At 52.0% G+C, this 13454-nt stretch overlaps 1 protein-coding gene across 2 annotated transcripts in view; it reads right to left on the reverse strand.

Annotated features, from left to right (window-relative positions):
• Positions 1-686: 686 nt before the first annotated feature.
• ST8SIA5 (ST8 alpha-N-acetyl-neuraminide alpha-2,8-sialyltransferase 5) overlaps positions 687-13454 on the reverse strand; it is a 78055-nt gene continuing 65287 nt past the window's right edge. For both annotated transcript variants that reach the window (XM_019986869.2, XM_070778997.1), the window contains one exon: positions 687-12600. In XM_019986869.2, coding sequence (XP_019842428.1) covers positions 12132-12600 — 469 coding nt within the window. In that variant the 3' untranslated portion in view covers positions 687-12131. The remainder of the gene's footprint in view (positions 12601-13454) is intronic.

The following is a 13454-nucleotide window of genomic DNA, read 5'->3' on the forward strand; positions in this document are numbered from 1 at the left end:
AGAGGAAAGGTTTTGCGCTTCTCCAAAATGCATATTTGTGAAATCCGAACAGTCTTATCTACATCTCATAAGGCAGGCCAGACCCAGCCAGTTTGTACATAAATTTCTTTTTATTTATTTAACATAATCCTATTCCAAACACACTCATGGATAGCAGCATTGAAAGAACAATTTTTTTTTTTTTTTAATGAAAGGGTAATTCCTTTGCTGTGACTCCAGACCTTGACAGAGCAAGTTGCTTAAGGAAAAACAAGTCTTTTTAGCTAATGGGTCTGTTTCTAGGTGTTAGCACAACTCAGATCCCATAATCCCCCACCCACTCACCCCTCTCCCCTTAACCCCCACCCCAGCTCGTGGGGACCCTCCTTCCTTAGAGGAAGTCTGCAGTCTTCTCTCTTTTTGTTCTTCTGCTCCCTGTATACTGTCAATTCAGCACTCCACCCAACTTGGTCTGGGTCTGGTCTCTGAGCCCTTCCTAAGAGCCCCCGCTTAGATTGCCACTCTTGCCAGACACAGAGAGGCCAATGCTTCCCAAAGATGAGCCCCAGGCAGCCACGGTGTCCTCCCTACTAGAGCTGGCAGCTGCTCAATGCAGCACATTGAGCTGTGCTGCATCAGCCTGGTCCAGCCCAGTCCCCAAACACGCACACACACAAGGCCACAGCCAGAGAAATCTGCACTAGATGAACCACTTGACTGTTTTTATTGGGTGGAATTGAGGGCTTTTCAAACACAGTGACAGATACAAATTACCCTGATTACGTCTCAGGCGTTAAGTCACAGTCACCACTTCAGGATCACTCAAGGACAGCCACGAACAAGCTGGAATGAGGCTGCAAGAGTTTCTATGAACCCCTGCTCCTCAGCAAAATTTGCATGAAAATAATGACTGCAACCTCATCTTCCCAGCACTCTGGAGGGGCACAAAGCGTTTCTCTCCAGGACAAACGGAGGGAGCAAATCAACCAGAGCAAGAGAGGGATTTTTTTTTCTTTTAAAAAGCAATGCTCCAGTTCCATGTCCAGACTGAGTTTCCGAGCAGCCCAGCAAACGACGTCTCGGTCTCCCTTTCCCTCTCCAGTGGGAAAGGCTCTGTGGAGCGCGGTGCAGCGTGATGTGGCTCTTGGGAGAGGAAAGCACTGGGGGATGGGTTTGAGGAGCACGTGGAGGTCACATCCACATGGCCACTTTGTCTTCACGCACAGGAGGCCACGCAGGGGCGAGTCGCTGCCGCCAGCCCCGCGGGAGCACTCCACTGGCTGCCTTCAGGTGAGCTCCTGGAAACCGACATCGAGCCTGGGAGCTCGTGGCTGTAGGGACGAGGTTTCCACAGCTCCCTCGTGGACCCCCGTCATCTGTCCTGCCTTCACTTGGGGAGCCAGGTGGCAGAGGTTCGACTCCAAACTGTAGCACTGGACGACTTCTTGTACGCGCATTGAGTTAACGTGTGAGTTTAAAAATACATACACATTTACATATATTTCACACAATACAGCTCTGAAGAAGAGTTATGGCTTTCTGAAGAGAGGTTAGTTGGGTCCAGAAAGAGAATTGGCAGGCCTCGAAGACCCCGTTGCACCCCTAAAACATGTGTGCAGAGCGTGGAAGCCTCAGGGAGGACCACCTGCCCCCCAAAAATACTTGGGAAGAGAGACTTGCTCAGAAGCTGGCCCCAGTAGAGGCCGAGGGTCCTGTGGAAGAGGTCCAGGAAGGCTGGAAGGAGCTGTCACTTGGGGCACCCCCCAGCCCCCCACAAACAAGCACAGCAACGGAGGGCATCACTGGATCGACTGCCAACCACCTCCTCACACCTGCTGTGCTCAGGCTTGTGGCCTTGGCTGACCCTCTGCCAGTTAAAACTGCCACCCTCTCACCCCACCAGGTGCAGCTCCCAATGCTGGGGGCCCCGAGAGGAACGAATACCAAAGAGGACCCTCCCCACAGACTCTGGGCAGGGTATGCGGCCAGGGGTAAGCCCCAGGCCTGAACCTGACTCCAGTCAACCAGATAACCCAGAGGGAAGAAAACAGAAGGGTCTCAGGGTGGGAACAAGACAGGGCCACCTCCCCCTGCCCATTGGGGAGCTTGGGCACCCTACTAGGGTTCCACCAGCATTCTGTGCGACCCGGGACACACCTCTGTCATATTCCCCAGGCTTGGTCCAGTCTGCAGGCCGCTCACTGCCTTTCCCTCCTCCTAGGAACACAGCGAGGGCTGGTGAGAAAATGGGGGATGAAGGTGTGTAGAAAGCAGAAGTGTTCACTTTCACAGGAAGACGACCGAATAGGCCTATTCTTAAATTCACAAATAAATCCAGGCTGAGTCACTGCAGAGCCGGCCCTGGCCCAGCTGAGATCCAGATCCCCTCCCACGTGCAGTAGAGACACCACAGGTGGAAGCAGAGGACACCCGGCCACCACCGGCCACTAACCTGCATGTCCCCTATAAGGCAGGATGGCGGAAGGGGTGCCCTTCACCCTCCACCTTGCGGGGGGAGGCAGCAAATGTCAGAGGGAAACTAAGTCTCAAAGAGTGAGTTTACCCAGCTCACGAATCTTGTGTGATCAGATAATGAACTTGAACTTCACCAATCTGAACTTCAAGATAACTGAGGGCTAATCCTTTAAGCACCAAGATTTCGATGAATGTGTTTCAAGTGCTTGGGGATGGAAATAATTCCAAGTGGATAAAGCGCTTCTCTGCCTCCTTAAACACAGTCTACTGCACAGTCTTTGAGCATTTTCGTATCTCTGCGTGGCTGTGGACAGCACAGGATGGGCTGCTGTGAGGGGTTATTTGTTGCTCTTGGGGTTGTTACTACATATTGGCCCCTGCACTAAACAGCATCCGATCACTTGGTATTCTCTGAGATGTATAGCTTTGGTCTTTTTAATGCCGTTATGTTAGTCTATTAGCTGCCGCTTCTTGCTAAACCTAGCACCTGTTGTCATTCTCTTAATTTGCTTTATTATTAGAAACCAGAATCAAGTTCACTGGAAATGAATTTAAAATTAAATTCCATGAATGCCATGAGGGATTTGCTGTTAGCAAGATGTTTGGTCTTTGAAACAGAGCTTTATAGCATCTACTACAGGGGCTCAAAATTAATTCTCCTTCACCAGAGTCCCCAACTGCCTGAGGCTGAGTAAACTTGCTGGGTAAGGGGCCCTGGGAAGTGAGGTGTGCTTTGACCTTGTTTAAAAAAAAAAAAAAAGGCAATTATTTCCTCCTTTAACAAATCTTTAAGATGTTCAAGGTTTCCCACACATTTTGCAGCTGAATATGAGATTGTGAGCTGCCACAGTGATAAAGGGCTTGCCAGGGCCACACGACTGTGGGTATCCTCAGGAGGAACGGGCAGGGGACTGGCCTCTGGTTGGAGGCAGAAGAGACTGAGGCAGGATCTCGGCACTAGCTCGCTGGTTTCAACTTGAGCCTTTTCTAACAGAAGGCGGGAAAGGAAGGAGGAGCCTAAGGCCGGTGTAAACCCTGGGTCACATCAGCCCACATCTGTGGGATGCTGCCTCATCACCACCTTGTTTGTTTTCCACGGGTGTGGTGGGCAGTGCGCCAGCCCCGGCTTTGTGTTCAAGAGAGCACTGTGATGCCCTGATCTTATCCCAGCACTCATCACAGGGAGACCCTCACCCAGACACAGGCTGGTCACCAACTCCAGAGACTCCAGCCCCTTAGCGCTAATCCCCAAATGCACCCCTACTCCAGGAACAGATGAATCTTAATTCAAGCACACTCCAAGCCTCCTAACCCTGCGAGAGGAAATCTAGTTAACTTTGCTTTAAAAAGATTTCATAATGTCTATTTAAAGGTTGAGACTGTTCAGAAAAAGAGCTGCTTGATACCTTTAAGAAGTCTCAAGCCTGAATCAAGGCTCCCAACCACTAACCAGGAAACAAATGCCAGCAAAGTAGGGCTGAGACAGTTACAAGATCAGGCAGAGCTGCTGCTGCTGCTAAGTCATGTCCGACTCTGTGCGACCCCATAGATGGCAGCCCAACAGGCTCCCCCATCCCTGGGATTCTCCAGGCATGAACACTGGAGTGGGCTGCCATTTCCTTCTCCAATGCATGACAGTGAAAAGTGAAAGTGAAGTCACTCAGTCATGTCCAACTCTTAGCGACCCCATGGACTGCAGCCTGCCAGGCTCCTCCATCCATGGGATTTTCCAGGCAAGAGTGCTGGAGTGGGGTGCCATTGCCTTCTCCAGTTCCTCATGTTCAGGTCCCACTAAAGCCCAACCACAGCGCAGCAGTGCTCCTCAAAGTGTGGGTCCCAGGACCAGCCTCAGCATCACTTAGGAAGTAGCAAGGAAGGTCCCTGCCATGGTCACCAAATCAGACTCTGGGGAGGGGCCCAGGAACCAGTGAGCTCTCCGAGTGATTCTGACACAGGTTCAAGTTTGGAAGATGGTGGGCTAGAACAGTGGTTCTCAGTTTCGGCTGCATAGTAGGGTCATCTGGAGAGTCAGAAAAGCCCTCCCACTCAGGTCACGCCTCAGACCAACTGGATCAGAACTTCTGGGGGCAAAGTCCAGGCACAAGTAGCTCTTAAAAGTTCTCCAGATGACCCTGATGTGCCGCCGAAACAGAGACCCTTGGCCTCTGTGCAGTAGATTCACTTAAGAGATTTTTAAAAATAAGAATATGGGGCCCTGTCCCCAAGCCAAGTGAATCAGATTCTCTGGAAAGATGAGGATCTGGCATGGGTGGCTTTATAAAGATCCCTGGGTGACTTCAATGTGCACACAAGGTTGAGGGCCATGATTCTAGAGAAAATAACACTTTTACCCTAAAGTTGAACAAGTCATTTAGTTGAAGGAAATGAGTTACTTGGTTGCCAAGGAAACCATCCCCCTACTGAAAAGAGAGACAGTCAGTGATTTCTGGCTTTTGTCCTAAGAGCTAAGTCATGGTAATGTATGTATGTCTCTCTCCCTCTCTTTCTCTTGTTAAAAAAAGAAAAGCAGGTTCTCAGAAGAGACCATGCAGGAGAAATATCTATAGACTTGTAGAAGCTGAGCAGAGCTATTGCCTCTCAGGGCAGTGGCTGGCCAGGACAGCTGAGTCAAGCTAGCAAAGCAAGACAGGGTCTGCTCTGACCCTCAGCAAAAGGTGCTGAGGTTGTCAGAAGCCAGGGAACAACTAAGGGCCCAGGACAACTGTTCCAGGCCAAAATTAAAATCAGAATCCTATCATAGGGACACTGAGAACAGTTCAAGTCATTTGAGAACAGATCATACCTAAGAGATTCTATATGAAATAAGCCAGTCACCAAAAAGTCAGACACGCTATGATTCCATTTATGTGAGGGACCTAGAGTAGTCAAGGGACAGAGACAGAAAGGATGATGGCTGCCAGGAGCTGGGGGAGGGGGAAATGAGGAATTGTTCTTTAATGGGTATAGAGTTTTAGTTTTGCAATAACTACAACAAAAAAAACAGCCTGGAGATTGGTTATACAACTTAACACTACTGAACTATACACTTAAAAATGGCTAAGATGGTAAATCTTATGTATATTTTACCCACAATTGAAAAATAGAAAACCCACTGATAATATCTAGGCCAAAACAGATTTCATAAATGTAAGAGATTCCTAAGCAGTCAATTTCTGTTGTGAATTAAATAGTGGATTATATTTTATATTCATATTTCTAAAACACACCAAAGTTCAGTTGTGTGTCAGATTCTTGTTTTTGCTCTTTTATTGCTTAAGACTCCAGTCTGAATTTCAAGCCAGACACCATCACTCACCTGGCAGTAGCCACTGACCCACAAGCGGTGCAGAGCCCAGTTCTCCAGCAGATATGGGCTCCAAGACCACCTGGAGAGCCTGGCTGGTCTTGGAGTCACAATGCTGATTGCCCCGCATCACCCCTCTCCCCCAGGTTCTGAGTCTGGAGGCAGGGGGTTTAACACTTAGGGGATTCTGACACGAGTGATCTACAGTCTACACCTTGAAGGACATATCACTTTATCATAGCGCCTTGTAGGATGTAATCAACCTCCTTAGACTGGCCTGGCTTGACCAGCCCTCTAAAGAACAAGAGAACAGGGCACACCCCAGGCATTGGCATACCCCAAGCCTAGCCTCATCCGGTCATAAGCCACAGTCAGCCTCCTCTTTAGAAGGGTGCCCAGGTTGCCGGGAGAGAGGCCAGGGTGTGTGCTGAACTCAGAGCTGCACCAGCCCCCTCCCACAGAGAGACCCCCAAGCTCCTGACCTTCCACTGGGCATCTGGAGCAGACATTTTTGCAAAGCTCAGCTCATTTGTTTCCCAGCCAATAAACACAGCACTTTCCACTCGTTCTTGAGACATTATTGATTAGTCCTTTGTATACTGATACTCGGTCTGTACCTCAATATAGCAATTTAAGATTCTGACAAATCTCTATGGTTTTTAAGGAGGGAAGGGAAAAAGAAAATCTTTCCACCTTTTGCTTAAACTAGAGAGACTTGGTGAATAGGCAAGAAGCAGATGAGGAAGAAGATTATAATAGTGTGTTAGTTGCTCAGTCGTGTCCGACTCTTTGAGACCCCATGAACTGTAGCCCACCAAGCTCCTCTGTCCACAGAATTCTCAAGGCAAAAATACTTGAGTGGGTTGCCATTCCCTTCTCCAGGGGATCTTCCCGACCCAGGGATTTAATTCAAGATTATAATGGAAGGAGGCAAAGAGAAGGCAGCAGAGATCAGGTGATGGAGCCAGCAAGCAACCACAACTGGGACCTACACCCCAAGCTCCCCAGAGGCAGGTGGGGGAGTCTGTACAGCAAAATGCTTCCCACATGCAAGGTACCAGGCAAAAATAATATAATAATCAATGGAGGACTCTCTTAAGCTGACAATTACACGTTACTCAGTTTATTAGTGGGGTCTCCTGAACCACTGGAACACACTGGCTAATCAGAGACCCTACTGCTATAGTTAACAGGTGGCTCTGTGCCAGTACTGGGGACACCAAGAAGAACCAGACACACTGCCCTCTCCTGGGGAAAGGACAGCCCTCGGCCAAGGACACAGGCACCCCCACGGTGTTGCGCTGTGAGGATGTCCTAACAGGAGTCAGTGATGGTTCCTGCAGAAGCACAGAGAGTGCTCAGCGCAGCCTAGGTTCACAGAGGGGAAGAGGTGGGGACCCTCACCTGACATTACCTGCACAAATGGTGGGGTAAAAGGGCCATTTCAGGCATTTCCAACAGCTTGTTCGAAGCTACAGCCATCTGGAGGAGTCCTGGTGGGATGATGGGGGCAGGAGGGTCTCTGGGAAGGTGAGTGAGCCAGCTTGGGACAACCCCTGCATGTCTGGGTAAAGGAATCTGGACTATATGGTATAAGAAGGCAATGGGCTCCACCAAAGGTGTTTCCAGAAGGTAATTCCCCAGAAGCAGAATGATCAGTCAGAGGGCCTGAGTTAGGGCAGTGGCAGAAGGAATGTATGGAGGGAATGAATTCAAGGGAAGTTTCTGAGTTGGAATTGATACAATCTGGTGAACAAACAGAAAGTGAAGGAGGAAGGAGAACCAAAAGAGACCCAGGTTTGGGACCGAGGGGCCAGTGATGAGGTAGAGCCATTCAGCGGGGGAAGAAAGGAGGAAGAAGGAACCTGTTCTCTGGGTGTCTAGTTTGTGTCAGCTCTGTGCTAGGCATCGTGAAACCCTATTCCGCGGCTGGTGTCCTGGCCTAAACCTCAGATGATGAATCAGAGCTTCCAGAGGGCATTGGCAGCGCCCCCAAAGTCACCAGTAAGTGGGGGGGATGTGACTTTGAATCCAGATTGTCCTTTTAACTGTGCCAGTTGAGGGCACATTGAGCAGGTTTTAACTATACGAGCTGAGATGTTGAGCAGCTACAGGCATTCAGACAGCCACAGTGAGTGTGTTTCTGTGGCTCCAAAGGAGAACTGGCCTCCAGGTAAGGGGCGTAAGATGCAAGGACAGGAGAGGTTAGAGGCTGTGAACAGATGCAATTTCTGAAGGAACACTCCTAATAAGAGAAGAGAACCCTGAGGAAGCTTCACAAAAGATGGGTCAACAAAGGAGCCTGAGAAGGAGCATTCAGTGAGGTGGGAGGAAAGTCAGGGTAAAGTGGTTTCTTAAAAAAAAAAAAAAAAAGGAAGAGAGGACTCAAAAGACCAGTGAGGCCACTCACCACTGTCACATAGATGTCGAGGAATGAAGCCTGACATGGGTCTACCGCTTTAGCAATTACAATCATTGTGCCAACCTTCAGGATTCAGGACCGACGCCTGCATGGCCTGGTGCTCCTCTCGCGATACTTGTCCCTGAGCCCAGATTTGCCAGTACTCAGCTCAGCCCCTACACGTGCCTGGGGGACTCAGTTCAGCATCTGGACATGCCCACCAGACCATAAGCTCCGGGAGGGCTGGGGCTAATACTCTGCTCATCTCTAGCTCAAAGGCCCCTAGCCAAATTCCCCGCACAAAATGAGTGCTCGGTAACGATTTGCTGAATACCTGACTGAAGCCAGCTCTGTGTTGTCCCTCAACTGTCGGGTAGCTCTGCCCTTGCCTCCTCCCTACACTCAGCAGAACTGAGGGCGATGGATTGTCTGCAGCACCAGGCGATTAGTGGGCAGAGCTGCCACAGCAGCATTACAAAAATGGTCTCAGAGGCTGCATCTGACCTTGAGCCACCTTCCTTTTTGCTTGGCTAAGCACAGAGTCATTTGCTTGTTTTCACTGCCTTTCAAGCCTGGTGAAAGTGAAAGTGTTAGTCACTCAGTTGTGTCCGACTCTTTGCAACCCCACGGACTATAGCCCGCCAGGCTCCTCTGTCCATGGGATTCTCCAGGCAAGAATACTGGAGTAGGTTGCCATGCCCTTCTCCAGGGTATCTTCCCAACCCAGGGATCAAACTTGGGTTTCCTGCATTGGAGGCAGATTCTTTACTGTCCGAGCCACCAGGGAAGCCTGGAGCAGTGGGCTTAGCACAAAGGAAGACACGATGGTTGTTTTGTTTGGGGAATCGAGCTTCCTTACGTAAGGGTATTATATATAACTAGCTGTGCGCACTGCACGGTGGGATGGGGGCAGAGCTTCAAGGAACATGGGGGTGGGGTGGCTTCCTGAGCCAGTGCCCAGGTCTTCTGAGCCTTTGAAAATGTGCTTTTCCTACAAACACTGGCTGCAGGAGAAAAGTGTAGCGTGGAAGTCAGGAGACTGAGTCCCAGCTGAGTCACTAGCTGGCCATGTGGCCTTGGGCAAGTCCTCCAACATTTAATGTGTACCCCTTCTGCAAAATGTGGCCGCAGCTCCCCTCCCTTCACTGCACTGTGGGCACATCTGTGCTGTTGCCAGGGCTGGGGCGGGGTTGGGGTGAAGAAGCACCTACAAGCACACTCCCTTCTGAACCCATGCCAGCGTCTGAGCACTGTCCCTATAGCAGGGCCCAGCACCACCCTGCAGTGGCCTCTCAGTCCTTCCGGAACAAGGATTCCCTCTTGTGCCAGCCCTGGGGACACTGGCTAGGAAGTGGCGAAGACAGAGGTTTGGAACGCAGGCTTTGGGTTTCTACAAGACCTGGGTGCAGTTTCCTCTACTGGGTGTCTGGCCACGGCAAGACACCAAATGACTGTCTCCCCATTGGAGCCTGCTTACCCAAAGGGGTCCTGTGGTGATCACAGGAGATAATGCAAAGAAAGCGCCCAGTACAGGGCTTGATACAGAATGAGCGTGCAGGAAATCTTAGCTATTATAGCAATAAATATTATCTATGGCTTAGATCCATACATCACGAATACTTCCAAACACTTAATAAAATTAAAGATTACAGAGACCCTAGGGATATTTTCTAAGCCTCTGGTTGTAGAGATGAGGAGATGGAGACCTAAGAAAGGAGAAGGGACTGCCCTAAGGCCCTCAGACTTCAATAGGACCAAAAGCAAGGAGTCCAGCTCCTACATGGGATGGGTTGTGATGCTCCATCCCCACTCCTACGAGGGCCCTGGTTGAGGCAGATACTCCTGGCTATGTGAACCCTGGTGTCTGACTCACCAAGGTTCTGTCCACAGCATGCACTCAGTAGAGCCCCTGGCACGATTTGAGCCAGGTCACCTCCCTGTTCTTCAGGGAGGTCACCTCACCTTCCTTAAGTGGGACAGAATGTTCTTTAAGAGTCTTCCAGGTCTAACATCCTGTAGTTTCAAGAATGGGGCCCAACTAACCACAAACAAATGGCTGGAAACTTCAGTTAACTGGAATCTGTCTCAGATGTTCCTTCCTTGGAGAAACAGGCAGAGCCCAAGAAAGGAAATCATCCACTGTCCTCGGCGGTGTTCCCTGGTTCACCACGTCCTTGGGCCTGCTTTGGCTCACTGGCTACTTCCTTGCACTGCAGACAAGCAGAGAGGCTCAGAACAGCCCAAGGTTTCCCCAGTGAAGACCAGAGGCCAGAATCAAGGCCAGCACCTAGAACAGTGCTGTGCGTGGAGCACTTGTTCCGTAATGGCTCCACCAACACGAAACCCAAGCAAGGAGAAGGGGTTCTGGCCTCGATGGGGAGCCTGGGAACCCGGGACAGAGCCTGTGTGCTGTGGTCTCTCACCAGCTGGGCCTGTTGCTCTGCCTGTAAAATGAAGTGATCAGATGAAAGGTCCTGCTCCCTGTGTGCTGAGCTCTCACCACCCCTCCTCCTTCTCATTACACCCAGCATGCGGAGTCGGAATTTGTCTCTGGTCTGCCCTCCACTCCTGGAAGACAGAGATCCTGTCTTTGTCATCATGTCTTCCCAAGCCTCACCCCAAACCAAAGCAGAACAGGCTTCTGGAAATGTTTAGGTGAAGGAGGGGAGAGAGCAGGAAGGGAGGAAAGGAGAGGCAGGCTGAAGATCCTCCAGCACTGGCCTTCTATGGTTCCACAAAGCTAAATTCTAAGGCAATTCACCAACAGTGTGTATTAGGCACAGCCGCATTCATGGTGGGAATACCACAGGGAGGAAGAAAGCAATGTGAAATGACACGAGAAGCCCTTTCAGCCTAGGCACAGCTGACTTCCCAAAGCACAGGCCCTGTGGATCCACGCACGTGAAGGCCAGCAGGCTGCGTGCTGCGGGAAACCCCGCCTTCACGGTAGGACCTCAGTGATGCTGGTGTCGGAGGCCAAGACTCACTTCCGTCGCTAAGCTCGCCAGTCACATGTCAGCGCTTTCCAGTCCAGAGCCTTACGGTTCCAATTCAGGAACACGATACAGCAGGAACTGCAGTATTCAGGAACACACAGAGGGATGGATCTTATAAATAACTCCCGGTTAAAACAGAGCTGAAAATAGGGAGACAGAAGAGGAAGCAAGTCGCTAAGCACTTATTGAGTCGATAACGTTGGCTTGAAAACCTTAGTGCAAATGGCTGGTCTGGTTTATTTCCTTCTCATCAAAAAGTCAAACACAGGATTGAACCTGGAGGCACCAAGACGTGTGTGTCTGAGGATGTGTTTGAAGGGGGTGGCTCTCCTTGTTTGACAGTGTCTGAGCGAAGATCCTAACCCACAGCCCTTGCATCAGATCTCACAGCGCCACTTAGTCGGTTGGTGGAAACTCGGTTAATAATCCCTGGACCTCTCTGAGCCACTGTCCTCACAGGAAGGTCTGGCCACTCGGTTGGCCTTTTAGCTCTGAGCTTCTAGACCACATTTCATGGCTGAGGCCTGGGAATAAGAGTCAGGAACCCAAAAGTCTGAGTTGCATCTAAAGTGTGCTCACACGTTCTGTCTGTCTCCCTCTTTTCTGTTCCCAGTAGGGACTTCCTTTAGCTGCAAAGAGGCCATACGGTTTATGCTCTTTTGGATGCTAACGCTGAGTGGAAATGTGCTTGATTCCCTTGGGACCCCCAGGGCCCCCATCTTGAGGTGTGGCCGGGGTGGGGGGCAGGTGGGGCGGTGCGCATGGAGCTGTCTCTCCCCCGCCCGCATCCCTGCCTCCCAGAGCCCACAGGACCCAAGTCTGAAGCTGAGCATCCAAGAGAGCGCCAGCCTCAGTGCCAGGCCTTCGCCCCGCCCTGCGGGCCGGCGAGGAAGAGCGTGGCTCCGTGTGCCGGGGGTGCTCCGTGTGCCGGGGGTACCCGTGTGCCAGGGGGGCCGGCAGAAGGGCCACGCCGCCCTCAGCAGCAGCTGCAGGTGCCCGTGTGCACACGCAGGATGCCGCGGCTATGCAGGTGCAGGAAGTTGAAGATCTCCGAGGGCATGGCGTGGAAGCCGGGGCGGGGCTTGACGTTGTCGTAGTAGTGGTGGGTGATGTACAGGCCCGAGGGGTTCATGGGGAAGGCCCAGAAGCCGAACAGGTGCACCTCCTCGCACAGCTCGAGCGCCGCAGTGGCCAGGATGAGGCCGGTGCTGATGCGCTTGGCGCGCACCCCGAGGCTGAGCCAGTAGCGCGACACGTTGACCAGGTACTGCGGGTGGAAGTAGTACACGGCCTGCGGTGACTCGAAGTCGTCCAGCACGTACTTGACGCGGATGGACACGTCGGTGTTGCGCGTGTTGTAGAAGGCGGGCAGCAGCACCGACGCGTTCTCGTACAGCTGCAGCACGCGGTAGAAGGGCCGCCGCCACTTCTCCAGCTTGTGGAACCTGGCGGGGTGCGCGCACAGGGTGAGACGGGGCCCCGGGCCCTCGCTGGCCCACCCCTGCTCCCTGGGCTCTTCGCAAAGGACTGGGGGGGTCTCTCAAGGCCACCCCCCACCTCCTCGCCTCCTTTGATCTCAGGCACTCAGCAGATGAATGTCCGCTTTTCTCCGGCACAGTTGTAGTTTTCTAAGAGGGTGCAGGAGAGGGCAGTCTGGACCCAAAGGGACAAGTACCTGGTGTGTGACTGCGGCAGGGTTGGGGTGGGGGTGGGGTGCGGTTGCTGGGGGGAGGGTAATCCTTAACCCACACGGATGAGAGTTCCCGGGTGGGCTCAAAGGGGAAGTGGAGGAGGGAGGCCTTCCCTAGAGCCCCCCTCGGGACACCCCCCTGGCCTGCCTTCACCAAGGTCCCTGGGGATGGACACCAAGCCAGCCGCTGGCCCCCGGAGCCCTTCCTTCACCACAGCCCCTCCCTAACCTTCTCTCTACAGTAAACAGCCCTCCTCCCAGCTGGTTCCGTCACCAACCCTGAGTGGCCTCCTCTCTGAATGCTGACTCTGTAAAGGTTGTGGGCATCTGTCCCCATTTAACACCTCCCCCTCCTCTTCCCCTTCTCCTGACCTGGAGGTGTGACTGTGCCGCCTTTGGAGTTTTAACACCTTAACCCCTCCCCCAGGCTTCCCAGACAGACCCCAGCACGGAACCGCCGGGGGAGGTGGTGCCTTGAGGTCTTTGCCGTAGGTTTCTCCCCAGTGTCACATGGACACTCCCTGTAGGGAGACGCCTGCCCTCTTCACCCACTGGAAGGCCCTCTGGTTCATCTCTAGGGGAAGATCGTCTAGATCAGCGCTGTCTGAG

The sequence above is a fragment of the Bos indicus genome, chromosome 24 (assembly GCF_029378745.1).
Source record: "Bos indicus isolate NIAB-ARS_2022 breed Sahiwal x Tharparkar chromosome 24, NIAB-ARS_B.indTharparkar_mat_pri_1.0, whole genome shotgun sequence".
Lineage (NCBI taxonomy): Eukaryota > Metazoa > Chordata > Mammalia > Artiodactyla > Bovidae > Bos > Bos indicus.